This window comes from Rissa tridactyla, chromosome 7 (assembly GCF_028500815.1).
Source record: "Rissa tridactyla isolate bRisTri1 chromosome 7, bRisTri1.patW.cur.20221130, whole genome shotgun sequence".
NCBI lineage: Eukaryota > Metazoa > Chordata > Aves > Charadriiformes > Laridae > Rissa > Rissa tridactyla.
In genome coordinates this window covers 53,083,205-53,110,284 of record NC_071472.1, presented here as the reverse complement: position 1 = coordinate 53,110,284, position 27,080 = coordinate 53,083,205, and the positions used below count along the sequence as shown (strand labels likewise).

Sequence of the window (27,080 nt, the reverse complement as noted above, 5' to 3'; positions counted from 1 at the left end):
CCTGGGCAAAACCATGGCTAGAATTCTTTTAAAAAAAAATCTTACGCACAGAAGTGATTATTATGAACAGCAGGTGAGAGTTGAAAGATACCCCCCAAAAAAACCCCGTAACGGGTGCTAGTTATAAACACACACCCTCTGTCTTCAAATCGGTGTATTTTCTCCTTCAAGAGTTGCAATAAAAGTCATAAATACTTAAACTTGCAACATGCCATTGGAGATAGATACACTTTAACTGCCCTGATGCAAAAACAAAAAAAAAGAAAAAAAAAAGAAGAGGGGAAAGGCCAGACCTAGACTTTTTGAAACTATTTCCACCTTTAGTAATTATCGTGCTATAAAACTTCATGATCAGTAGCTCAAAGCATTGTACAAATAACGAGGAAGTTCTTTGTAACTCTCAAGCAGATTAAGTCAGCCATAGGCTAATTGTATGATTTAATGCGCTAGAGACAAAAAACAGCGATAAATACAAGTCTCGTTGTGATAATAATTACTACAAGATCCTAGTTGTGTAAGATCAGTGAACTTTAGGTACTTCCTTAGCTATCAATCTTCATAAAAAAACTCCTGTGCTGTAACCTAAACTCACTGCGTCTTCCTTAGAAAACCGAATCCTCTTTCAGCAGTAAAGCAAGCCAAGCCAAATACAAATGGTAACACATTTAATAGTGATCACAAGCCCCAATAAAAGCACAAAACCCTCCCTGTTCTTAGGCAGATGGCTACGTTTCGAACCATTCGTAGGTCTGTTTGACTTCGGCTGCGACTAGAAAGATGTTAATCACGCCGGGACGTGGGATTTTATAAAAATTATTACAACCACACCTATCTGAGGCTAACATAGAATGTTCCACTTAAACTCACAGAATTAGACATGGAGACATCGAGTATTTATAGAAATATCTACAAACCACAACTGCCTTTTATTTCTTTTAAAGTATCAGCGAACTGACCTTTAGAGTAAGGGTTTCATGACAACAGGCCGCCCCCTCTCAGGCTTTGTTTTGCACACACTAGTTTTTGCTCTTTTGGTCTTGCTGCTTCTTTGCCCGTCTACCTTTCTAAGCAGCACATGCCGAGAAACGCGGGCAAAATTGGTCTTAAGCTTCTTACAGGGTCTGAAGAGAGAGCTTTTGCTAAATTTTTGCTGCGCCTTCAAGTCCCGCCGCCTTACTAGACTTACTCTTCCACCTGTATCAACACCCGACGCGAAACACTTCTGACAAAGGGAAAACGCTGTCATTAACGAGTCCTCAAATTCAGATACAAATGGAAAACTGGAAATTCCATGCTCTCCAACTGGCCTAGACAAACGAAAGCGTTGCTCTAACACGCGCTGCTGAAGCCCTTATCTCAGTACTAGGCAGAGATGAAAGAAAATAGCCATGGAAAACATATAGCATGAATATGCTGAATGTTAGCTACGTAACAGTATTAAATAAAGCTAAAATCCTTCCATTTTTCCTGATTACTCTGCAATCAGTTTGCAAAACCCGAAATTAATGGAAAAGGTTTATGGAGGCTCATAGACCCTCGATGCTGTTTTGCCTTCATGTGAAATGTAAAAGGACGGTACCCAATTAAAAACAGCTCAGTCACAGAATTACTGTCCTCATTGCGAGTTTCAGTGTTTCCAAGATTAAACAGAGCGTTACATAGAAGGAACGAAACTAAAGGACGAGATACTTCTTTAGACAACTAATCTAAAGATGAAACTTGCTTTTGTAAATTGTTATGCTCGACATTTTCAACCGGATGTACAGGTTAAATTTGCCATGCCTTTGAAGCATCCGCAAAGAGAAACGAATAAACAAAAACTCCGCATTTGCATCCAATCCGCTCCCGTGGTTTCTCAGATTACATTCTTTGAGAAAGCAATCGCGTCCTAAGAGATACTTGAGGGCAAGTGCACGAATCCGCAGAATTAGGGCAAAATCTCCCAAGGTCCCACAAGGCCATTTTCAAAGCAGACAAAGAACTTCGGGAAGTGGCATCCAAAGACCGTTCACCATTGTAGAACCGCTTAAAGTTCTGAAGAACCGGGTCTGCTTCAAAGCTCAAAAAGAGAGGAGACTGGCAAATTTAGTCATGAAACTCCTACTGTGGCAAAGAGTCCTTGGTTTGTGGATCCTTGTCCAGTTGACGCTGGAGGCAACTGAACCGAAGGTGTTGGTATCCCTGACGACTTCGATGGGAAGGGGAAGGCCAGCGCAGGTGGGCTGTCCAGCCTGCACTCAAGGTCCTCCACTGTACGAATAATCTGCCTTGTTGTGCATCACCAGCTTGTTGTCTACAAAGTAGAAACTGTCCGACTGTGTCTCATACGGATGAAGGATCATCTCTCGAACTGCAAAAAAAGGAAAAAAAAAAAAAAATTAATCGTATTATGCAGAAACCCTACACTGCGATGCTCTGCACTGGGTTGCAGTTACGTTTAATAGCATCGCTCAGACGGCAGCGAACTCTCAAGTGAGAAACCAAAACCACTCCATTGGGTGCCAAAACCAGGCACCCAAACCATTCATTGACAGCATCTTTTAAAGAACTCAAACAAAATCCAAATATGTTAAGACACCATACAAAATATAAGTGTCCTACCTAACCTCAAGAAAATATACCACTAGAGTTTGGGGCCTTTGTTTTGTTTTGTTTAAAAAAAAGGTGATAAACCAGCAAACTCCAAAGAAAATCGGAAAGCCAAAGAGCCAAGACCAGGTTGGATGGGTCTAGTGGGAGGTGTCCCTGCCCAGGGCAGGGGGGTGGAACTAGATGGTCTTTAAGGTCCCTTCCAACCCGAACAATTCTCTGATTCTATGAAATTTGTTGTGGTGTGACAGTAAGTAAGCGGCAGCGCATCACTGTATTTTCCAGAGACTGTAATATTAGCGCCGACATACATGATTAGGGGTTGTAAAGAACATAATATCGCACAGATTTAGTACTCCTGCTATTGTATCTTGGGAGAGAGGAGGGAAAATAAAAGTTATGTTCATACTAAAACTAAAACCTCCCAAGCCATCAAGACAGCACATCAAACAGAATGTAACGTTTAAGTCATCCATTTATTGGATGTCTTTTTAATCCTAGTTTTTGCGTTGGTTTATGACACGATTATCTTTTTTCCCCCTGACACCAAACTTCCCTCGTATGAATTTTTTTTAAAAAAAAAAAAAAAAAAAAAAAAAAAAGGGGGCAATAGTCTGGCGAGTGACAAGATACATGCTACTAGAAACCAAAGTCTGTATTAACACCGATATAAAACTACCTGGAAGTATTGTACCCAACCCACTTGCGACAGACAGCTCTTAAGAAAGGGCTTCTTCAAAACACCTTAGATTAAACCTCACGGCGTGATAACCCAGTAATTAAAAGGGCGCTTACTGAGATCCTCAGAGAGCTGGGGGAATTCATAGATGTGCTCACAAGTATTTTTGCTGCTGGGGATGCAGAACCCAAATTCAAAATCAAAACTCTTGAGCAATTGATCGCGGAAGTAGTGCCTCTCAATCATGCGGAAGTTATTAATGGGTTTGTCCCCTACGGTGAATTCCACCCTGAAAAAGAAGGACAAGATTGAAGTGAGCTTTCTTCCTCACGTAAGATTTTTCAACCGTTCCTGAAAGGTGGAAGAGAGCTCCTCTAAAAAAAGCCCAAAATGTAAAGCAAGGGTACTAACCAAATTATCGTCCCCTCTTTTCCTACAGGGACACAACGTAGCATTATTAATCAGAGATTATACTATATTTTGATTCTTTTTACTCAAAAAGAAAAAAAAACAGAAGGACACGCAAGACAATTTTACAATCTTAAACTCATCTTCAGTGAAGAAAAGATCCCTCCAACTATCCTGGATAGACACTTCCCTAGACGTTCCTTATTGCATTGGATTTTTATACGAGTTATTTTAATCCTCCTGCTGAGTACCAAAAAAAAAGCCAGATCTACAGAATAAGGTCTTTCTTCTACTCCTGACTTGTAAGTGGTAAAGGGGGACAACTTTGAGCAGCGCTATACTCAAGTTTCTCTTACCAAGAAGCGTGGCCTCTTGGGAGAAAGATGGGTGTGAATTACACGGGATACGCTGCGAATAAGCCAGGAAGACGCTGTTACTAGTTTGGCACAAATCAAAAGCTGCGCATTCACCATTTTAACCAGACGGCGGCCAAAGAGATGCTAATTGAGACGTAACTTCAATTTTTCTCCCAAAGCAAAACCTAAATGGTGCACGTAAGATCAGCAGGAAGTGGGAATGTGCAACCTCGCTCTAAATATATTCTCGACAGCAAGGTTTAATTCTTTTGCATCATAACCAAATACTGAATTGCAATCAAGCTCTCAAAGCCACTTGTTTGTTTGTTTGTTTGTTTGAAGCAAGGCTACTGTACATCAGTTCCTGTGAAATACACGTTTGCTGCTGAAGGGATCCATCAAACGGCACTCCAACGCCCATCCAAACTAATGATTTATACACACGTGAAACAAAGGTTTGTGCTGGAAACGGTAGCTGACGCTCGATTATAGTATTATGGGCTTAATGACAGAATAGCAACAGGCATAAAGCTCTCGATTGGGGGGGAAAAAAAAAAAAGATAACACAGGACCTGCCACACTGTGGCCCAACATCCTTCTAAAACCTCCAGTAAAGACACAGCAGCCCATCAGCCGGCGCTTTGGAGGGCCAAAAAATTGCGTCTCCAACTGCAGATCAATGTGCCGTCAGTAGTAAGTTAGTAGTAACAGTGAGTTAGTAGAAAATACTACTAACTTTTACCAAAGACACAATACACCTGTATCACAGGAGCAATCACTTGGGCCTAAAGCTTTACAGAAAGATACTTCAGGTGTCACGGTTTGGTGTGGTTCAGGGATGGACGCACGCGGTGCTGCCAGACACATCAAAGATCATTCTGGCACGTAAAGCATCAAACGTGACTTCACCATTCCGCACGCATCCATGGGTTAATGGTTTTGGTTTTTTTTTTGGGGGGGGGGGGAATGCAATGTGGAAGGATGCAGAAACACCTTGCGAAGCTGGCAGAGCCCCTGACAAACAAACAATAGTGTGCAGAATAGAGCTGGAATACCTGGGTAGTGTGTCCATATTGTTTTGCCCCTTTTAGCATTAATCTCTTCAACGCCATGCCTATTCCTGAGGTACATAAACAAACTAAAGGGGTGGAGAAAGGAAGGCATCCAGCAAAGATGTTTGAAGATCCATAAAATAACAAAAGAATCCCATTAAATCACCTTCCTGACAGGATCAACAAGCAAGACCCACTTTTTCTAAGATTTCAGTCGTTTCCTGCACTAGAAAAAGGAGCCCGGGAGCCATTACTTACGTGGCTCCCACTTGCCGAAGTCTAAGAAAAGCCGGGGTAAACTGATAGCGTACAAACCGTCCAGCGTTGGGGTCGATGTCCTTCTTGTCATTGTGCTCACGTTCTGGAAAAACGCAAAGCAAAGCCCCGTCACAGTCGTCTGAGAAACAGAAACCCAGTGAAAATACTTGCGGACATACATTATGGAGTCATGTAAGCCGGGAAACTATTCTGAGAAAGCCTGATGATGTGCTTACCTTCGTCCTGTCCTCTCCAAGACATCCGCTGCTGGCCACTCAGAGTATTGCAGGAGGGCCCTGTGGTTTAATACTCTTCGTATAGAATCATGGAATGGTTTGGGTTGGAAGGGACCTTGAAGCCCACCCCGTGCCACCCCCTGCCCTGGGCAGGGACACCTCCCACCAGCCCAGGTTGCTCCAAGCCCCGTCCAACCTGGCCTTGAACCCCTCCAGGGCTGGGGCAGCCACAGCTTCTCTGGGCAACCTGGGCCAGGGGCTCACCACCCTCAGATTAAAGAATTTCTTCCTGAGATCTCATCTCCATCTCCCTTCTTTCAGTTTAAAATTGTTACCCCTCGTCCTGCCTTCTGAAGTGACTTACTGCTCCCACCTGCGTTTCAGCGTGGCGGCGTGACGCCGAACAAGCCGTTTCACCTGAGCTTTGCTACCTCTGGGCTACAGAAAACTCCCTCCCCCCTGCAGGGAGATGGGGAAGATTGAAAAGAGTGCTTGATCGGGAAAAGAACAGTCGCCCTGGGTTTTTATTACCACTGGCAACAGGTAACACCTTGGTGGTTAGAAGTAACACCTAAAAATTATGAAAAGAAAAAAACCCACGGATTTTCAGTTTGCCTAATTTGCACGATTGACAAAGTTTCTCCCTTTTGGAAATACCGTTTTCCTGACTCCTGAGCGAACGATGTTAGACTCAGAGTTAAACTGTGTGCAGGGGGACTCTAGCTGATGAACAGCCAGGAAAGGAACACACAAGTGACCTCCTCCTCCTCCTCCTCCTCTGCTTCTGTTTACGACACCCATCTGTCCTTTCTCATCACAGATGGCAATCGCCAGACACAGCAGCAGCGAGTTCTGTTCACTGTGTCGGTACAGGGGGACACCTGAATAGTATTTTTGCTGCACGCTGGGACCCTGCTCCAGCAGTCGAGAGCATCTCCTGGTTTTGGGAAATGTATTGAGTAAAAGGAGTGGGAAAAGGCAAAAGGAAGCAGACGCTAGCATTTGTTTGCGCCTGAAAACAGCGTTTTGTGTGTGCACTCACCTGAAGCTGCCGGTTTGGTGATTTCAAACAAGACCGTGCCAGATTCCATGTCCCGGATTTTGAACCTGGTGAAGTCTATCTTGTAAACATTTTCCTCTGGAGTGCACAAATAATCTGCAGAGGAAAGCAAATCTAAATGAAGGCTGCCGGGAATTACCAGGTATTACTCTTTGGAGGTCACAACCAGCAGCGAGGGCAGCCCAAAGGCATCTCCGCTACCTACTACTGTTTTGTTTGATCCAAAACCGATGCCGAGGAAGACAGTCCCAGTTGTGAATGCCCACGCCGCCCTGCTCGGACAGGGCAGGGAAAAGCCTTCTCTCCCCCAGCACTGGGTCATCACCTTTTCCCAACCCTGTGCCGGCATCTTCTGCATCCATCGCCCCTCGGGGTATTGAGAATAGTCAGCACCTCCATCAAATCCCAGCCTTTCCAGTGTAAGAGGCTTTGCCTGTTTTAAAAACTGCCCGCTGGGCAGAACGCGAGTGCTAAGCAGCTTTGCGAGCGCTAAGCCTGCACTTAACTGGGACAGGAGTGTCCTCTCCTGTGCCACCTCCCCTGTCTCCAGCCCTCTGCAGACAAAGGGTGGCGTCTCCTCTCCACCGACGCTTGTCCCATGCAAGGACCTCTTTTTTCCTCAGCACTGAAAACGGCGTTGAAGCCTTTCCTTGCATTAAGAAACCAGTCTGGGAACAGAGCCCTTCCCGGCTTCCACCAGAGTCGGTATTTTGGGGAGAAAGTCCTTGTTTCCGTCACCACCCTTGCTGTGCCCTGAGAGAGCTTCCCAGCCTGGGTATCAGCCTCCTCTCTGGGGAAAGGGCAGCAATATTTCATTTTCGCCCCACATAAAAGCGGCTCCAATAATTTACTTTATCCTGACAAATCTAAATAAATGTCGCCGGGTTGCCTTTTGAACAACTGGGCGTCTGCGTGTCGTAGGAGGCTTGTTTTGGAGGTTCTAAGGGGAAAGTAATACTTTAACATTCTAATTCTAAGCCCTTTCTCAGCTACTAATTCCTGGTGTTAGTCTGAGTTAATCACTTATTGCTGCCTGCTTTCCTATTCATAACATTCAAATAGATCCATCCACCGACGGCTTATCCATTGACTATACGAAAACAAGTTACAGCGTCCTCGGAGATTGGACCTGCCCGTGACAACCCCTACTTCAGTGCAGGTGTAACAAATCGGGGGTCTACATGAGGGCTGGGGGCGGGGGGGGTGTGTGTGTACAGTTGATGGGCAGTGGTTGGCACAACCCGCCGATCGGGAGTTACTAAAAGATTGCCGCGGCGCAGTAAGAGAACATCCCAAACGCCGGAGAAATCCCAGACTCCCAGACAGCATGGCTCCCGCGCTGGGATCCGTAATTAAGAGAAATCAGGTCGCTCCGTAGCGAGGGACAAAGGTAGGTGGGGAAGATGATTGCTCCCAGGCGCTGCAGAGCACGAACCCCACACCTAGCACCTCTGCTTTCCTGGAAACCTTTCATTCTTTCTAAGTCTCCTTAATGCGGAGAACTGTGCTCGCTGGTAGAAGGAACAGAGGCGTTAAACGTACTCTCCGCACGAGTTTTACCACTCTCCATCGTCACCACTGTGAAGCAAACGCTCAAAGGAATGGGCTTGAAGAGAGAGGACTGTGTTCGAAGCATCTCTGGCATTTGGCAGGGAGGTTTTCCCTTTCCTGCCAACGCAGCACAAAGGAAAACAAAGACCAATACCCACGCCATCGGGAAGAACAAGATAAAAGCTCAACCTTTTTATTACTGTGAGAAAAACGCAAGCTGCTGTTAGACAAAATAGCCCAAGAACTGCACAAAACCTTCTTTTCTGTCTTTAACAGAAATGGGAGAGAAATTTAAATCAAGCCCTTGCCCTAAGCCCCAGCGCTTCACAGTCGGTCCTCAGGTAGACGTCCCGCAATCACACGGTGATTTTTGGTTCTACCACATCAGCCAGCCCCGAATCCTTAACCCGTCCCACAACCTCCCCGCTCCAAAACCAAACCACAAACTGTCAGGAGCCGGCTCAGCTCCCCGCGGTCCCAGCTTTGCCACCCAGGGCCACATTTGGGCCAGCGGCTCTCCACGATGGCAAGGGCTGTACCGGGACGGGCTGGCGGTCGCCTGGGAGCCCAGGACACCTTCCCCAGAGCACGCTGGCAAAGTCTGAAGCCGCATTTGTCTGCGAGTTAATTATTAAGTGTTTTTTCCTCCTGCAGAATTCCTGCCCATCCAGCACCATGGCAACAGCTTTATCCCCCTCCTTGGCAGCAGCGTTGCTGCAGTAACAGTGTCCATGACTCATCTGGAGCAGAGGAGAGCCAAGCAGAGCCACCCAAGGGGAGTAAAACCCGGGGCAGAATCCCCACCGGGCTCCTGCTCATCGACGTTTGCACCCCTCCACTATATTTTCCAACTCTTTTCACAGGGAAAATATTTTTAAACCCTTTTTTTTTTTTAAAACAACAACAACAAAAAAAAAAATCAATGTGCCAGTATCTAACTGGATGACATCTGGGAAGATTAGCTGCCAGAGTACTGCAGTCAAGCGGGTTTTTTCCCTTCTCTGGCAGTGCCCAGTCTCCTAGCAGGGGGAAAAAAAAAAAAAAAAGAAGAAAAAAGAAAGAGGGAAAAGAAAAATAAATAAAAGGAAGGAAAAAAGGAAAAAAGGAAAAAAGGAAAAAAGGAAAAAAGGAAAAAAGGAAAAAAGGAAAAAAGGAAAAAAGGAAGAAAAAAGAAGTGTGTGTATATATATATAAATATATATATATATAATCTATCTATCTCTCGGTCTGTATTAAATTTGCTTGCTGCAATTTCTGTTCAAAAAAAATCAATCAAAGTAGCCACGTGCTGGTTTTGCCCCCCATAAATAAGACAAGCCCAGGGCTACCCTGGCAGGTCTGATTGGGAACGAGCTGCTTGCAATTGGCAGATACTTCTGCTGAGCTGAGCACTGTCAAATTTGCTAATCTCATCCCGTACATACTTATTTTTAAATTACTGTCGGGCCCAGTTGCCCACACTTCCGTGACGCACTTCAATGTATCATCTGCTTTCGTTATCCGAATTCACCGTCACCACAGTTTGGGGAATGGAGGACGCATCCATGGCTATTTTAGTTAGACGTAAGGCAGCTCAAACCTCCGTCGAGTGAAGTGGATCATTACAAGAAAGGGAGTGTTGGACTCTCAGGACAGAACGTCTTCTGGTTTCTTCCACTTCCCCTGAAGCAGGTTGCATTATTTCCCGTCATTAACCAAATAATCACAATAAATCTCTGAACAAGCCCGCAGTTCTGGCCTGGTTCAGGGCTGACAGCGAGCTCCAAACAAGTGATGGAGGGACGGACACACCAGCACCATCTTAGGAAACCCAACGGACTGGCTTTTGTCCTAAGCACCCACATTAAGCAGAGAAAAACAGGTCACGAAAGAGGAGCATTTCCTATTCCTTCCTAAAGCCCCGTGAACTGCCATATCCCAGACGCCCAGACCCAAACTCCTCCTGGAAAGAATTCGCCAACTGGGTTGAAATTGTTCCCAAAGCAAAGAGAAAACTCTTGCAACTGGCCCAAGCCTGGCATTAGCAGCTGCTTCTCGCGCATCACTCTTCCTGCCGGAGCCTCCGCAGCTTCCTTCCCATAATCTCCGTACCCATGCCCAAAGATCCGCAGCTCCCCCCTGCTAGAGATATTTCCTACCTTAAGACCTACCATGGGGTTGAAGAGCCTGGAAGCACAACTAGCAACCCCGGGGTGGTCTCGGGAAGCAGCAGAGGCGGTGGGCTTCCCGAGCCAGATAATGGATTCCTCAATTAATTCTCCTGTTCCCTTTGGGTGATTTTGTTTTCCCTGGTGAGGGGTCTGGAGACGGAGTCTGGTGAGGAGCGGCTGAGGGAGCTGGGGGTGTTCAGCCCGGAGAAAAGGGGGCTGAGGGGGGACCTTCTCGCTCCTACAGCTCCCTGAAAGGAGGGGGTAGCCGGGGGGAGTCGGGCTCTTCTCCCAGGGTACAGGCAATGGGACAAGAAGAAACGGCCTCAAGTTGCACCAGGGGAGGTTTAGGATGGATATTAGGACACATTTTTACACTGAAAGGGTTATTAAGCATTGGAACAGGCTGCCCAGGGAAGCGGCTGAGGCACCATCCCTGGAAGGATTTAGAAGACGGGTAGACGTAGTGCTTAGAGATGTGGGTTAGTGATGGTTTTTGTCAGTGTTAGGTTGATGGTTGGACTCGATGACCTGAAAGATCCCTTCCAACCTGGGCAATTCTGTGATTCTATGAAAAAGCGCTTCCAAAAAAAAAAAAAAAAAAAAAACCACCAACCCCAAACAGTAATCTGTAGATCTGTAGCAAGGCATTCGTTAAGAGGTCTCCAGCTTTGTTATCAGAAACCGTGGATGCTCATTCCCTGTTTACAGTTCTGAGGTGGAACCTCTGCTGTCCAGTCCAGGGAAGAGCCGGTTTCTCAGCCAGGAAACCTTCCTCCCCTCCCAACAACAACCGAGATGATTGCAAAAGAAACCGGCAAAACCGCCCAGACAATGACAGCGGGCACTGCCTATTCTCCGGTGAGCTGTGAACCCCGGTGCGTATTTCCAGCCGTGTACTTTAGCAAGCTGGTGTCAGCGAGGAGCACAAAAGGTGAGGGATAACACAACGCTAGGTAACGCGAGAAGAAAGCTAACGAAGCGACTTTCTCCTCCTGCCCTCTCCCTGTTACTTCGGTTATCCAATGGATGAGATTATGTGTTTGATCCTCCTCAGAGAAAGCTAAAAACTGATGACGTATTTTCAGATTTTCCTTTGCAACCAGCCCACCCGTCCCCTTTTGTCAAGAGGAGTTCATCAAGGGGGTTAGCGCTCCTCGTCGCGCCGCTTTCAGGATCCCTTCTCCGTCCCTGCCACCAGGAGAACGCACGTGTCCCCTCTCACGGACGCGACGGCTACTTCTGCCGTGCCCATCAGAGCCTCTGAGCTCAGATCGGGCAGCTCTTATTTTAGGGCTTTAACAGCCCACAAAGGAAAGTAGAGGGCACCCGGGGTAAGAAAGGACTGACAAATCTGGTCGTGAAAACAGGCATAAATCAGGAGGATGCTGTACAAGAAGGGTGACGCATCAGCAGTGACTTGTAACAGGGACGTCTTGCCCCAGCACAGGCAATAACACGAATTTGGGGGATGAGAGGGCTCCTGTAGCGACGCGGGCCTATTTCCTAACATTTATTAGCCAACAAGGTCAGGAGCTATTTCTGAAGGCTACTCCCAAGACATAAAGCAGGTATCAAGCAAAGACAACCGCCGCGGGATCGCCGGGAGCTGGAGATTAGGAGATTATCAGATTGAAGAGTCTCAAGAGGAAGCGAACGGAAAATAGCACGGGGCCCGGCGGGGACGCGGAGCGGTGACGCAGGACAGAGTGCAGGACCTGGAGGGGAAGGCAGGGCAAGCTCCGAGCCGTGTCGGCACACCTGCTTAGACAACCGGAGTTCAATTAAAGAAAAAAAAAAAAGCAAAAAGAAAAAAAAAAAGGCAAAACTTAAACCGTTTTCTCTGCCCTCTGCCTCAGCAGTTCACCTTCCGTAAAGAGAAGGGCAAGATAAACCGGGCAGGATCCCCTCCGTCTCTAAAGCCGGGGGTGTCGGGGGAGCGAAGAGAAATGAGGAGGGAGGCCCCTGCAGCCCCCCCCGCCCCAGCCCCGGCCTGGCTCAGGAATTAGGCTGCTGGGAATGCGCCAGAGGGAAAAAAAAAAAAAAATCGTGCTCCAGGAGAATCCCACGGGAGTTTTTTTCCTGCAGCAGCACATTTCCTGACCGATGCCGGGCATAAAGCAGAGGGGGGCATGCCAGCAGGCTCTGAGCCGGCGCGTTTACAAAGATCCCCCATTGCTCATGAGATGTACCCACCTGGCAGCACGCCTTTTTTTGGGCAGCCTGCTCACCTCTTTTTTTTTTTTTTTTTTAAATTTTTTTTTTACCTAGAGCTTTCCGTGCTCCACCCTCCCACAAATTAATTTGATCACAGCCCTCCAAACCCTGTTAGGGAAAGACGGAGCTGCTCTCCCCCCATCCCCGTGGCCTCCAAACGCTCTTTCCTGCCCCCTTGTTGGCGCTGATCGCACTCGACGTCTGAAACCACGTGCATGACATTAATGAAATCCACTCGCTTCGCACTTAGATGGGGCTAAGCCCAGGCTGATTCCCCCCAGCTTTCCTCTAACCTTCCCCATTTCCACCAAGGATGGCCCAAACCCACAACACGGGAGAAGGAACCGGCTCAGACGCCAGCCCGGCGCCCCGTTGCTACGCACGCGCCGTATGTGCTGCCCCTGGAAATCTTCGCAGGCCATATTGTACTGCGAGACTACCAAAAAAATCCCCCTTCGTCTACACAACACGTTATCACAAAGCCTTGAAAAGGTTGATAACGCGTGTGGGGACGGCGAGGAAAGGGGTCGCGGCGAGAGCAGCTCTGGGACATCGCTCCGCCCCAAGAAACCAGCATATCAAAACGCTTTTATACATATCACAGCCCCGGACAACTCGGAACAGCGATTCATTAACCTCCTCGCAAACACCCCCTGCTAATCAGAGCTCCTAATACGATAAATTTTCCCAATTAATTGGGGAAGGAAAGAAAAAGTCACGGTCCGGGAGCAGCTCCGAAGATTGATTTGCGCACGGCAGCTTCCCCTCAATGCTACGGGGAAACGGGTAGGAAAGTCACCCAGGAAGGGTCTGCCCTGAGCGACCCCTCGGGGCAGCCCTCTGCCAAGCCGGCCTTGAGCTAAAGCTGCTAAGAGACGTCTCAGAGAAATCCGAAACGACAGCTCGGGGAAGAGATTAGTTTCAGCGACGATTAAGTGCGCGTTCCTTATTTTTAGGTTTGGTTTTGTAATTGTCTCCAACTATGTAATTAATGCTTTAACCCTTTGGTTCGCTAAAAATCAAACTAAGCTTTAGACTAAAGCTTTAATCTGCCGACAAACTGTACAGGTGCCCCAAGCCACGATAAGCAGGGTGGTCTCAGAGGCTGAAGCTCACCTCGTTACGTACCTCATTACGTTTGAAGCCTGGCGCTATCGCACCCTGGCACAAGGGGACGGCATTACGGGGGCTGGAATATCATCTTTCTGGTGGCCACCGACGCCTCTAATCCCAAAGATGGAGGAAGAAATTAAAGTTCTGCTTGAATTACCCTTGCCCTGCAGCTAACGTGGGAGTAGCACAGCGTGACCCAGCAAAGCTGCGAGATGCAGCACGGTGACAGACACGAGGGACAGTCCCTCGGGGACGACGCGTCCCAGCTCCTCAGCTGGCTCCAGGAGGCAGGACACGGCATCCACAGGCACCGACATCCCAATGACTGCAGCCTCCTCTGATCCTCTGGCTGCCTCGGTAATTAATTGCAATTTGAACTGAGCTCTGCCCCCTACTACATGATTAGCTCCTTTGCTAATCGCGTAGTAAGGGGTTTTTTTCCTCTTTTTGTAACCGCAGTTGTGTGAGCAAGTAACAAATCTTGCTAACTGCACAGGAAACGGTTCATCCCCCTTACACTTAATCCCGCTGGAGCAGGGCCAGGGCCAGCGCCAGCCCAGCCAAAATACCCAGATATTCCGGGGCAGCACCTCGGATCTGTCAGGCTGGACCTTAGCGTGCCCGGAAACGTTATGGCCCTGGATCCGCTGAAGAATTTAACATTGAGAGGACGCGGCATATGCAAGACGGTTTGCAAACCCACCCCCACCCCCCCACCACCACCTTTAAGCTTATTAGAAGCCCATTAAGAGCAGAGCCCAGCTGGCCCTGCCGGCTGGGTACGGAGGGGGTTCTCTAGGTTAGCAGTAAGCGCGTTTGCCACCAAGCCGCATCCTGTGCCTCCACCCTCCCAGCCCGAGACATTTAACCTTCCGTCACTTATCAGCTGTACCTACGGGAAGAGGAAACCCCCGCTGTGCTTTCTGCTGCAAAAACAAGCGTTTCCCCTAGACCCAAATCATAGAAGCGCAGAATCACAGAATGCCAGAGCGGGGCTAAAAGCCTGCCCGTGGGCTGCCTGGGCAACGGGTACCAACCAGGAGCATCAGTTTGGCTCCAGAGAGACCCGGCTCCTCCAGGGCTGGAGGGCGAGAAGATGTGCCCAGGAAGCATGGAGGAGCTCCGCAGCAGGCAGAGCGAGCAGGAGATGGCCAAGCCTGGCTCTAAAAAGAGCAGGTGCAAGATCAGGACAGCTCGGGCACGTGCAGGGGTGGAAGGACCCTCCTGGGTATGAGCACGGTGCCCTGCTGCCATGCCAGGGAGTCCCTTTTGTAACTGCATCCATGCCGTACCCCGTACAGCGGCTGGGATTCACAAGCTGGAAGGCCATTGAGAAACACACGGGCTGCTCGTGGTGTAAACATTTCTAAACCACACGTTCCTGCAGCACCAAGCCCACCTCTAACGTGGTTTACCCTGGGCTTTGTTTGCTGAAGCAATGCGAAAACGTGGCCGGACCACGCCGGGTCCGTGAGCAGCACGCAGCTTACCCGCAGTCCCTCGACAGCGCCAGCCACCATCTTGCTGGCCCATGAGTTTGTATGGAGATGAATTATACCCCATCTGGAACCACGAGGGATGTCCAAGGCACCAGGACGTTTCTGCTACAACCCCACCAACCAACTCCCGCTTCACCTTCAAGCTGTCTGGAGCGCCACAGCTTTAGGCATCACAACGAGAATCGCTGAAATAGGGCGTCACGTCTGCCCCAGCTCAGCACCTCCAAGGGAGAGGCTGGGGCTGGGGTAACCATGAACGTCTCTCCCATAGCCTGGTCCTTCCCGCTCCCTGCGGCACCCTCCGCTCGGAGCAGAAGGCTGAAACGGTTTCCCGTTGGTATTTTTGGCAACCTGCTTTTAAGAGCTGGCTGTGACACGTGGAAATGAGAAAAGGCCGCAGAATGCCCCAAATGACCATTACATGTTAAGGATCGGGACAATATTCGTGTACCTTTGCTTGCTGTGTTAAACCCACCAGGTGGAAAACTGAGCTTGAGAAGGGGTGCTGCGAAATATTGCTAGATAGTAAAACAAGATATTCTCACTGTGGAGGTATCGTATACCTGTATCCCCAAGCACATACTGAGGATTTTAGGTGCAGAGAGCATTTGCTGGCCCCTGAGTACCCACTAGGACAGACAAGCACTTCCCATGGGAAGGCATTACCCGGGGCTCACTGCAATGCCTGGCGTGACCCATCTGCACCCCCTGCACTACCCCTTGTACCAGCAAATCCCATAGCAGGAGAGGAACAAACCACTTCCACGCATTTCACGTCTTCCCTGTGCTCCAGAGCGTGCTGCCCCGTGGTTGGGAGAGACAGGCGACTACCAGCTCCTGGCTCTGAAGCCAGGGTGACCAGCCCAGACTTCCCTGTGCGCTGGGCAGGCCGGTGTTTAGCAAGAGAGATGGTCAGAGAGATGCCACGTGAGGTCTGCACGCCCCAGGAGCGAGGGTGCATGGTGGCCATGAGCCTGCAGCCCCTCCAGCCAGCACCGCCGAAGGCAGGGACACGCGGGCTGCTGTAAAGCGAGGCCGCAAAGCGCTGAACGGGGCCGTCGCTTGGATTCTCCGTCGAACCGCTGGTCCTCCGAGCACGCCGGGCAGCACCCTTCAGCGCCTGCCGCGCAGCTCTTCCTGCTACAGGCAGAGGATTTCTGGGCCTGGGCAGTGAATCACACCGCTGCAGCCCATCGGAGTGTCTCAGCTCGGAGAAGGGGACCCAAGGACCCCCCCCCAGCATCTGCAGCCCCTCCTTCGGTGGAGCCTCCTGAGGGCAAACCCCGAGCGCCAGCAGGGTTTTCCTCCTGCCCTGCTCCCCACAGGCAGCCCCACGGGCCTGCACGCCCCGACGCTGGCAGCCGCAGCCTTTCTTCTCCTCCGGGGCTCGTCACGCCGCACAGCCCTGGCCTGCCACACGAAACCTGCTCTAACACCACATCGCAGGGCGCTGCGAGGCAACAAGGAGCGTGGCCGGACACCCTGGCCAGCCCCTTCCTCCCTGCCAGCCCCCTCCTCGCAGAGAGGTGACCCAAAGGTCCCCAAAAGGCCTTTCTGGGGGCAGCGGGGGAGGCCACCCCTGCGGCCAGGTTGGCCCGAGGCACATGCCTTCTCCCAGCCCGGCGCGCTGCAACCCCAGCAGGTCCAACGTGGCCACCTGGTCCCAACCGAGCTGCTCTGCCGAGCACAACAAACCCTCCAGCCCGCACGCTCCCGCCGGCCCCGAGGATGCTCTGATGACCAGCAGTGCTATATTGGGGAAGGGGAAACTAGGGGCGGGGGGGGGACAAGGACTGCAGGATGAGTCGATAGCGAAGCCCCCACGCACACCGCAGCCATAGATCCAGCCTGTCCCCCCACCAGCCCCGTCGCTGTGGGCACAGGCTGGAGGCAGAGACACAGGAGGGGGGCGATGGGGAGAGCACCGGGGAGCATCTCACCGCTGACCTTCGACCCTGGGGGGGGGGGTGTGTGTGTCTACTCCCTGCGCATCCCCAGGGGATGGAGCAGGGGGGGTACATCCCCAGCACGGAGCCTCAGAGCCGGGCATCCCCTGGGGGACGGTCCTTAGGTGGTACCCGATCCCCGGGGGCGCCGCATCCCCGGGGCGGACCCTCTCCCCCGCGGTACCGCATCCCCACTCCTCATGCCCCGGGGAGGGGGGACCGCCTCCCCTTCCCCCCACCCCCCGGCGGTTGTCCCCTTCTCCAGCCCCAAAGGGGACGCGGTCCCCATCACCCTGCACCCCCGGGGCGGCGCTGGACCTCCCCATCCCGCATTCCACACACACCCCCCGCCCCGCCGCCATCGGAGCAGCCCGGTCCCCGGTACCCACCGCTGGTGACCCGCTGCAGCCCCAGCACGTCGTCGGGCCCGATGAGCGCTTTGCGGCCCAGCTCCTCCTCGGTACGGGCCGCCGCCGCCGCCGTCGCCCCGGCCCCGGCTCCGGCCCCGGCCCCGCCGCTCTTCTTCACCTTCATGGCCCCGCCGCCGCCGCCGCCGCCGGTGTGAGCGGCCCCGGCCCCGCTGCGCGCCGCCGCCGGCCCCGCCGCACCGGGAGGGGCATCGCCGCCCCGCCCGCCCCGCGGCCCGCCCCCCGCCCGGCCCAGCACCGGGGAAGGCTGGGGGGGGGGGGGGGTGGTACAGCTTCCCCCGACCTTGGCTGCTCCAGCATCCCCATCATGGGGGGCTGAGCCCAGGGGTGTCCCCAGGAGCCCCCCCAGAACCGCAGGGGTTGTGGGGACAGACCCTGGGGGTATCCCCAGGAGCCCCCCCGCGACAGAACCAAAGGGGGTGTGGGGGTCGCTATAGCTGCCCCTGAAAGCACCAGGGTAGGGTCCCCATAACTGCCCCCCCAAAGGCATCAGGGAGGGGGGGCGACACCTATAATGGGATCGGGGGTCCCCATAACTCCCCACCCCCCCAAGAACCTCAGGCTAATACACTGAATGGATGAGCTGGACCCCATTACAGTGGAACCGCCCCCCCAAGAGACTCTGCCCCACTACCCACCAATAAGAGACGGAGCCCCTTAAGCCCCCCGCAGCCAAATACCATAAATTGTGTTAAATTCCCCAAGTGCTTTGGGCTAAATACACATGGGACATAAAGCAAGGGGAGGGGAGATGCAGGGGCAGGGAAGCCAGGCGAGACGAAGGCAACGGGCACCCACAGAGGGCTAATGAAGAGGAGGGTCACACAGCCCCACACCAGGCCCCCGCACAACGGGAGGTTTTTCTTTATTCATACAGCAGCTTGTTCTGAACACAGTGCAGGGCCGGGGAAGCCCCCTCCCTCCTCTCGGATCTCAGCCCTCTCGGAGGGCTCAGGACCCACATTGAGAACATCTCCCCCGCTCAAAGCAGCCTCTCTTCCCACTCCTGTGTCTTTGGCCACGGCAGACCCAGGCCGGGCACGGCCCTGACACAGTCCTGGAGGACCTTCTTGGGCCATGGGTCCATGACAACACGCTGCACAAGGTGGAGATAGTCCCAAGACAGGCCACCATCACGCTGGGCTCAGTCCACCTTGGTGGGCTCCTTCTTACGCTGCCTGGTCTCCCGGACGATCTTGGCCAAGGAGAGGAGAATGGGGACGGCCATGGGCAGGAAGAGCGGGATGTAGATGGCAAATTTCTGGTCATCAGGGAAGTAGAGGAGATGGAGGAGAGACGGGTCAAAGAAGGCCCGCTCCGAGGAGGTGACTGCCTCCTTGCTGGCCTGGAAAGCTGAGTGCAGGTGGCCCACAGCCAGCTCGGCCACAGCGCTCTGTGCTGAGGCCACTGCTCGGTACACCTGCGTGGGAACAACACCGAGGGTCAGTCCCTGGCCAGGGAGGACCACAGGAACAAGCCTGGGGGCCTCGCTCACAACCAGGCCTGGGCAACGCCACACCAGCGAGAGCTCATGGTCTGCACAGAGACAGCAACACCACAGCCCTACCTCAGAAGCAACATCATCTTTGATGACAATGTTCCCAATCTTGTCCAGGAGCTGGGCCAGCGAGGTCAAGGTGGTGGACACAGTGGCAATGTTCTCCACGGTGTGCGCCCAGAGCAGGCGGTCCAGCTCCCAGTCAGCCAGCCCCTCGTTCCCTGGGCTCTCCAGCAGGAACTCGGGGGGCAGCTCCTCCCGAGATAACCCAAACAGTAACCTGGGAGTAGAGGGGAAGGTCCCAGCCCACACCACAAGCCTGCGGTCCCACGTCTGCTCCCCACTCTCCCCCTTCCCTGCTGCGTTCAGTCTTGGCAGGGGTCAACCCACGCCTGATGGCCTCCTGCATAAGAGGCAGGACACGACAAGCCTCCCACCCCAGGAGATGCACCAGCAACCCTGGCCAGAGAGCACTGCTGGCTGGCGGTCAGCACCTTGAAGACCACAAAAAGCCACGTTCAGCCTCCCGGAGCCCACGGAGGAGTAAGTTGCACGGATAGGGCCTCCTCTGACCCCATCAATTTCCACATGCACCAGGAGAGCACACGGAGGCCCAGGGAGGGAAGAGCCACATCCTCACCGGAGCTGGGCCAGGAAAACCTCCATCACTCGCACCATGTCCACCTCCACGTGCAGCGGGAGGGAGGCTTGGGGGGAAGCAGGGGCTTCAACGTTGTAAACCTGCAGGAGAGCATCGGTGAGGCACAGAGCCCTGGGGCTGGCAAGGCCACCAGCACTCGCTAGGGATGTGGAGCCACTGCCTTGTCTGAGCTCTGCCAGCACCCTCACGGCTCCGTACCATGATGCCGCCCCAGCGAGGGCTGTGGAAGGCATTGGTGCTCACTGGGGCTCCGTCCTTGTCCTGGATGTAGAGAGGAGAGTGGGAACGCTCTGGCACGTACAGCAGGAAGTTCAGCACAGGGTAGAGCGAGGCAGCGCTGGAGCCTGCAGCAGGACAGAGTCAGAGAAGACCCCTGCCTGGCAGGGACAGCGAGAGCAGACCGCCCACACGCAGCACTAGGGCAGAGCCCAGCCCTGCTCCTCCTTCCACAGCGAGTTCTGAGCGGAACTGCCAGCCCAGCAGGTCTCAGTCACCCTCAGTCCCATCCAGGGCACGGCCATAGGCACGGCTGGCCCCACTCCCTCCGCAGAGCCCGGTCCCATGGGAGCCAGGTCAGGAGCACAGTGCTCACCCAGCCGGGCCTCCACAGGGTTGATGACGTGCGGGAGGCTGTGGGCGCTCAGGAGAAAGCTGGAGGACTCCTTGTCAAAGCGTGGTGTCACTCCTAGGACAGCATAGTACAGGATCTGCAGGTACACAACAAAGACGTTGCTGGCAGAGAAGCACGTCCCGGAGCACCCGGGATGGCCAGGGCTGGGCTCTCCCCATCGCCTCTCCCAGCCCTCACCTGCGAGTCAACAGAGAAGTTGGCCACCAAGCTCAGTTTGTCCAGGACAGGCTGCACGTAGCGGTTCACGGCATCCTCGATGTCCCAGTCCACGGCGTGGGACTTGGGGTCGGGGTTCAGCAGGCTGAAGGTGATCTCGTACCCTGCCGAGGACCCACAGCCTGTGAGGCGCTGGCACGGCCACTGCCTGTTGATGCCGAGGTCGGGCATGTGGCGATGACAGAGCTCTCAAGAGCAGCATGACGTGACCCCCTCCTCCCTGACCCTCCCCGACGCGGGGTCGTGCATCAGTGCCCCATCACGCAGCGATCGCAGCATGGATCCCAGCCCAAAGCAATGACCGAGGGCAAAGGCAAGACCCTGGGGTCTGTGACCCCAGAAGACATCCAGGGATGCTCCAGCTACAGCGGGAACAGCGTCTCCCCCAAAGTCTTCCCCAGGTCAGGGAACGGGGCTGGCACACACGTCCGTACCCAGGCTGGATTTCAAGTGCCGCCGGGCGTCAGGGCCGAGCTGGCCGTCGGGCACGCGGTCCGAGAGGGCAGCGGTGATAGAGCTGACCGTGAATGACATCACCTGCGTGAGCTGCTGGAGGCGGGCGCGGAGGGCGGCCAGGCCCCCCCCAGCCCTCACCAGGGCGCTGCGGTGCTTCCCCACGTAGACGCTGATGCCCTGGGGAAGGGGCAGGGGTGAGCGCAGGCTCCCACCAACACACCCGAGAACAGCACGGTGGCACCTGTGACAGCCTGGGGACAGAGGCCTCCCCCCAGGGCACCTCTGAGGGGTGAAGTATGCCGAGGCTGGCACCGCAGGGTGCTGCTCCTTACCTGAGGCAAGAGAGAGGAGGTTTCAGGGACCACATACAAGGTCAGAGAGCCCAATGAGGCGTCCTGCAGCGGGTGCAGAGCAGCATCAGCCTCTGGGGAAAGATGGAGGCATTAGCAGGGTTGGGAGTTTCACTCCAATCCCCGACCTGCCCTGAGACACTGCAAAGCCAAGTCCTCGGCTCAACCAGCCTCAGAAAGAAGGGCCTGCTGCCCCACAGAGCTCCGCCAGCCACCGTGATCCCTCCTCTCGGTACCTCGGGCAGTAGCCGCCTCCAGCGCTGCCTCCTCCTGAGCCGTGGTGCTGCGATAGATCGTCTCGTAACGGGTCGTGACGGTGGTTCTCACTGCCGGGGGAGAAAGCCTGAGTGAAGCCACAAATCCCAGCCCTTCGTAGGAGCCAGGTGCTAAGAGGGACAAGGCACAGCCCCAGGGGGACACATGGCACAAGATCCTTTGGGTGCCACCTCTAATCTCAGCTGACTGACCCACCGCAACACGTGGCCGCAGCTGGTCCGTGCTGGCAAGCAGGACAGCCCCACGCCAGCCACGCCAGCCAGGGCACATCCCACCCTCCAAGGGCTGCCATCAGCCCTGTCCCCAGGAAGAGGAGCCAGTCTCTTCCCTGTGGCACCCTGGGGACCTTGCTGTCCCCACTGCTCCCCTGTTCTGCCAGCTCAGGACGGGATGACGCTGGCGGACCACGGGTGCAGGGGGCTCCGAGCTGATGGCCAGCGCTAGCCTCCCGCGGACAGAAGCTGCGGGCACGCAGGGACGCCCTGGGGAAGGACGAGGCGACCCGGGAGGAACACACGGGTTGGGGGCAGCCGGCGGGGTCTCTCACGGTTCACGGGAATCTCCATCTCCTGCACGTCCCTGAAGGGCAGCGGCCTCGGCAGGTCCCCGGGCACCGACCCCGGGGCGAAGACCACGGCGACGGGCACGGCCAGCTGGAACTGAGCAGAGGCGTCAGCCCGGGCACCCGAGCCCGGGGACCCGCCGCCCCGGCCCCTTCCCGGCGCTCACCGGCAGCTGTCCCAGCCCCTCGATGTCCCCGTAGGGCAGGGCGGCGCGATAGGTCTCGGTCGTCCTCCACCACAGCGGCAGCCCCAGCACCACGGCGATGGCGGCGAAGGACAGGGCGGCCCGCCGGCCCCGCGCCCGCTCTGCGGGGACAGCGCTCAGCACCGGACCGGCCCACCGGGACCGGGCACCCGGCGACAGGGGCTGGGGAGGGAAGGGGACCGACCCCCGGGCACCGCCGGTACCTGCTTCATCCGCCGCTACCGCCGCCGCCGCCGCCATCTTCACTTCCCGCACCAGCCGGGGAGGGCGGGGCCTGCGCCCAGCCCAACCAGTCAGAGCTCTCCGTCCTCACGACAGCCAATAGGCGTGGAGGCCGGAGGGCGACGGCGCAGACGGGCGGGGAGCAGCACCAATCAGAGCGCGGTACCCGCCCTGAGGAGGCGGGCTTTGGCTGCATGGCCTCTACGAGCGCCGCGGAGGGACAGGCGGTGCCTGTGCAGCGCCGAGCACCAAGGCCGGGAAAGGGAGCTGGAAACGGGGGGCGAGAGGGAGAACGGAGGCCCCTCACGGGCTCCTCACCCGACATATGGCCCATAGGGGGAGCCCAGCCACCCCTCCGGGCTCCCAGCACCCCAGGATGGGTGTGGGTGGGCTGAGACCAGGCGCAGCTCATTGCATGGGTGAGCACAACAGGCTGCGGGAGGTGCCCAGACCCGGCGGAGGGACGGGGCAGCCCGGCATGGGTCAGTGCACAGTCCCCAGGGTGCCCAGCGGCGAGGGAGGAGGCGGCACAGCGCTGTCTCTACCGTTTATTCGTTGTTAGGCTATTTGGTACACGGGGTGCACACGGCAAACACAACACAGGCGCCCCAAGGGCGGCAGCGACCGGGACTGCGAAGCTACGGCAGGGCAGGGGCACCCCCAGGCCTCCCCTCCTGCCCCCCACGTGGCCAGGGCTCCCCCCCAAAATGCTCTGGCCGGAGCCCCCTGCCAAAGGGGCAGCCGGGTGGCTTCCTGCGGGGGCTGGGTAACCCAGGCCCCCCATTTCATCTGCAGAGGTGGCGGCGTGGGGCCGGCCCGCGGGGCGCGCTCCCCTTCCCCTCCCCGCGTGGCGGCTCCCCTGGGTGGCTGGGGTGGAAGCGGGGTGTGAGCAGTGGCGGGAAGGGGGCCGGGGCGGGGGCCGGGGCCGGTGGGGCGCCCGGCCGGGGCTCAGTACGCATGGTTGGCCACGTAGAGGGACTGCCCGGCTGCCCCCGAGTCGTCCCCGCTGCCCTCGTACTTGCCCAGCGCCGCCAGCCCGTTCACCTGCAGGGAAAGGAAATGTCAGCGGCCCCCAGCCCCCGTGGGGTACAGCCACTGGCGTCCCCCAGTCCCTGGGGACACAGCCTTCAGGGTCCCCCAGCCCATGAGGTCACGGTCCTCGGTGTCCTTGCAACAACACAGCCCTTGGCATCCCCCTCCCATGGAGACAGAGCCTTCCATGTTTCCCACCTCGCTGGGCACAACCCTTGGTGTCCCCCATCACCCCACGGGACGTGGCCTTTGGCATCCCTCTTCCCACAGGGACAGAGCCCTCGATGTCCCATGTCACCCTAGGGGACCCATCCCACAGGAACTTGGCCCTGAGCCCCTCCCTGCCCCGTGGGGACGTAGCCCCAGCTGTCTCCCATGGAGACAGTACTGTGTCCCCTCCATGGGGACCATGGTCCTTGGCATCCCTTGGTGTCTCCTGTCACCCCGTGGGACATGGGCCTCAACATCCCCTACCCCTATTGGTGTATCCCCTCCCATGGGGACACGGTCCTTGGTGTCCCCATCATCCCCATTGGGACACAGCCCCCGGCACCCCTCTCTCATGGGGGCCATCCCCATCACCTCTGCGCGCTTGACGAACTCCTCGGTGGCGGCGGTGGCATTGTCCTGCTGCCCGCGCCAGGCGCTGAGCGCTGACGCCTGCAGCGCCCGCCCGTAGGAGAAAGTGAGGGCCCATGGCCGCATCAGTGGGCACGTGTTGATGGCGTTGAGGTTGATGGAAGCCTCCTCCTCACTCTGACCCCCAGAGAGGAAGGTGACACCTGCAGAGAGCGGGGTTATGGCACCAGGGGGGCCACAGGGCGTTCTCCTCCTGGTCCCCACCACGTCCTGGTGCCAGTACCTGGCACGGCTGGGGGCACGGTGCGGCGCAGGGCGGTGACAGTGGCCATGGCGATCTCCTCAGGGCTGTACTTGGTGGGGCAGGAGTGCCCGGGGGTCACCATGTTGGGTTTCAGCAGGGTCCCCTCCAGGTAGACGTGGTGGTCGCTCAGTGCCTTGTAGACAGCTGCCAGCACCTGGGGAGGACGGGCAGCGTGGAGTCCCCCGGCACAGCATGGCTCAGCGTGGCACGGTGCCCGTCCTGCTGCCCGCTCCACTGCTCACCTTCTCAGTCACGTACTGGCACCGCTTGAGGTCATGGTCACCATCGGGCAGGATCTCTGGCTCCACGATGGGCACAATACCGTTCTGCAAACACCAGGCAGATGCCATCACGGGGACGTCCCTGGACATCCCCCTGGCCCCATGGCAATGTGGGGCCAATGCCTGGACCTGGGGGGCGATGCTCAGCCCCGAGGTTCAATGTCCACCCTTGCTGGTGATGCCCATTCCAGTGGGGTGATGCCTGGCCCCATGGGGTGATGCCCAACCTAGGAAGGTCCGTTCTTGGCCCCACAGAGCAATGCCCATGTTTGCAGGGTGATGCCCAGCCCCACGTAGCAATGGCCCTATGGTTGATGCCCACCCTATGGGGCAATGCCTGGTCCTGGGGGTCAATGATCATCCACGTGACATGTCACCTAGCCCTTGGGTTGATGGCCAGCCCCATGGGGTGATACCCAGGCACAGGGTCAATGCTGAGCTCCATGGATCTGTGCCCATCCCTGTGGGGTAAGCCCCTTAAGTCAACACCCATCGTATGGGTCAATGCCCATCCCGTGGGGTGACGCCCGGCCACAGGAACGTACCTGCTGGCAGATGCTGGCATAGCGGGCCAGGACGTTGGCATTCTCCATGATAGCGAGCGCGGAGGGGGTGTTGTCGCTGATCTTCAGCACGCAGCGCCACTTGGCGAAGTCGGCTCCATCCTTCTTGTACTGGGCACAGCGCTCCGACAGCCCATCCAGACCTGCCGGGGCAGGGCGTCAGCCCTGCAGCCCCGAACCCCGCAGCCCCCCATCCCTCTGCCTGCTCCACCTACCCTGCGTGGTGGTCTCCCCATCTGTCCCGGCCAGCGGCACAACACCCTTGTCCACCTGCGGAGAGAAGGGGAAGGCGGCGCTGAGCCCCACCAGCACTCTCCAAGCACCCTCAGCACCCCACAAACCCGCCAGACACCCCTCACACCTTGATGCCCACAACGATGCCCTTGTCCTTGATCATCTGGACGAAGGGGGTGCCGTCATCAGCCTTCTGGTACATGGTCTCGTGGAAGAAAATGACGCCCCCGATGCATTTCTTCACCCGGCTGTCGGCGCTGAAGAGGATCTGGCGGTACAGCCGGCGGTTCTCCTCCGTGTTCTCCACCCCAATCTGGTTGAGGCGCTTCGCCATGCTCCCTGCGGGCACCCAGCACCCTCATCAGCCTCAGCCGGGGTGGGGGAAAAAGGGTGGCGGGACAGATTCTCCCCCACACTGACCTACAGACTCATCGGCGGCCAAGATGCCCTTGCCCGGGGCCACGATACGCAGCGCGATGTCCGACAGCTCCTTCTTCTGCTCGGCCGTCAGCGCGGGGTATTGGTGCGTCATGGTGGCGGTGGCTGCGAGCAGACGGGGGCTGAGTCACGCGCCGGCGGGGTGGCCCCCCCATCCGCCACGCGCCCGTATCCTGCGGGGACCGGGGACCCCCACGGGGCTGGGATCCCGGCCCTGCCGGTCACCGGGGCCGGGGAAGGGGGTGGGGGGTGGTCCATAAGCAGGCAGCTGCCCTCACCCCGGGACAGGCAGGGCCTCGTGGAGGATGCCGGGGAGCTCCCAGCCATTTTGCTGCCTGCTCGCCCGCCCCCAGCCCAGCCATCTTGAGGGAGCGCAGCTCCGCGGGGGGACGGGGCAGGGAACGGGGCCGGGGGGGGGGACCGGGGATGGAGATAACCCGCGGCCGGGGACAGCCCGGGTGGGAGATAGGCGGGGGATGGCGATCGCCCGGGGATGGGGATACTGGGGGGGGTGGAAATACCCCGGGAATGGCGCTACCTGGGGAGGGAGAGACCCCCGCGGCGGCACAACCGGGGCTGGGGGTACCCGGGGGCGGAGGTACCGCGGGGCCGGCGCCGCCGCGGATGCCCCGGGGAGCCCGTGCTCGCCCCCGGGCGGCGATCCCCCCGCCGGCACCGCCTGGGCTCGGGCTGCGCCAGCGCAGGGGGGGTTCTCCAGGCTTCCCCACCCCCCCGGCACCCCCATGCCCGGGGCTCCCTCTGCCCCGGAGCCCCCCAGCCCTGCCCGACCCCCGGCATGCCGGCGGCGCCGCACGGAGACACGCCGGAGCCCCGGCGGGGATGCTGGCTCCCGTTGCCGGGGTCCATCGGTTGCACCCCCGGCCGGCCCAACCGCGTCCCCCCCCCGACCCCCCCGGCTCCCGGCTCTCCCTTACCGTGCAGGGCGGGCGCGGACTGCGGGCTGCGAGCTCCGGTCCCGCGGTAAATGGGGCTGCGGTGCCGCAGAGCTACGTGACCGGCGGGGCGGCACCC

At 56.2% G+C, this 27,080-nt stretch overlaps 3 protein-coding genes across 5 annotated transcripts; all 3 read right to left on the bottom strand.

Moving 5' to 3' along the window:
• Positions 1-893: 893 nt before the first annotated feature.
• On the bottom strand, positions 894-17,645 carry UNC119 (unc-119 lipid binding chaperone). 3 transcript variants are annotated; one of them, XM_054210248.1, is made up of 6 exons: positions 17,501-17,623; positions 6,621-6,734; positions 5,579-5,638; positions 5,343-5,445; positions 3,385-3,557; positions 894-2,350 (listed from the first exon to the last, which is right to left on the bottom strand). In XM_054210248.1, the coding sequence occupies exons 2-6, from the start codon at positions 6,667-6,669 to the stop codon at positions 2,238-2,240; spliced, it is 498 nt and encodes a 165-aa protein (XP_054066223.1). In that variant the 5' UTR covers positions 6,670-6,734; positions 17,501-17,623; the 3' UTR covers positions 894-2,237. The 3 variants fall into 3 exon arrangements, with proteins under 3 accessions (XP_054066223.1, XP_054066224.1, XP_054066222.1); XM_054210249.1 differs by lacking the exon at positions 17,501-17,623 and adding an exon at positions 13,682-13,730; XM_054210247.1 differs by lacking the exon at positions 5,579-5,638 and having other exon boundaries at positions 17,501-17,645.
• Positions 17,646-18,372: 727 nt separating this feature from the next.
• On the bottom strand, positions 18,373-22,664 carry PIGS (phosphatidylinositol glycan anchor biosynthesis class S). The gene is made up of 12 exons (XM_054209690.1): positions 22,599-22,664; positions 22,357-22,496; positions 22,175-22,286; positions 21,588-21,677; positions 21,334-21,425; positions 20,980-21,178; positions 20,507-20,649; positions 20,291-20,405; positions 19,897-20,042; positions 19,678-19,778; positions 19,107-19,317; positions 18,373-18,959 (listed from the first exon to the last, which is right to left on the bottom strand). Exons 1-12 carry the CDS (start codon positions 22,633-22,635, stop codon positions 18,684-18,686), a joined length of 1,662 nt encoding a protein of 553 aa, XP_054065665.1. The 5' UTR covers positions 22,636-22,664; the 3' UTR covers positions 18,373-18,683.
• A 487-nt stretch (positions 22,665-23,151) lies between these two features.
• On the bottom strand, positions 23,152-27,080 carry ALDOC (aldolase, fructose-bisphosphate C). Its single transcript, XM_054209691.1, has 9 exons — positions 26,984-27,080; positions 26,031-26,153; positions 25,738-25,949; positions 25,592-25,646; positions 25,359-25,519; positions 24,775-24,858; positions 24,512-24,686; positions 24,232-24,431; positions 23,152-23,661 (listed from the first exon to the last, which is right to left on the bottom strand). The coding sequence occupies exons 2-9, from the start codon at positions 26,140-26,142 to the stop codon at positions 23,566-23,568; spliced, it is 1,095 nt and encodes a 364-aa protein (XP_054065666.1). The 5' UTR covers positions 26,143-26,153; positions 26,984-27,080; the 3' UTR covers positions 23,152-23,565.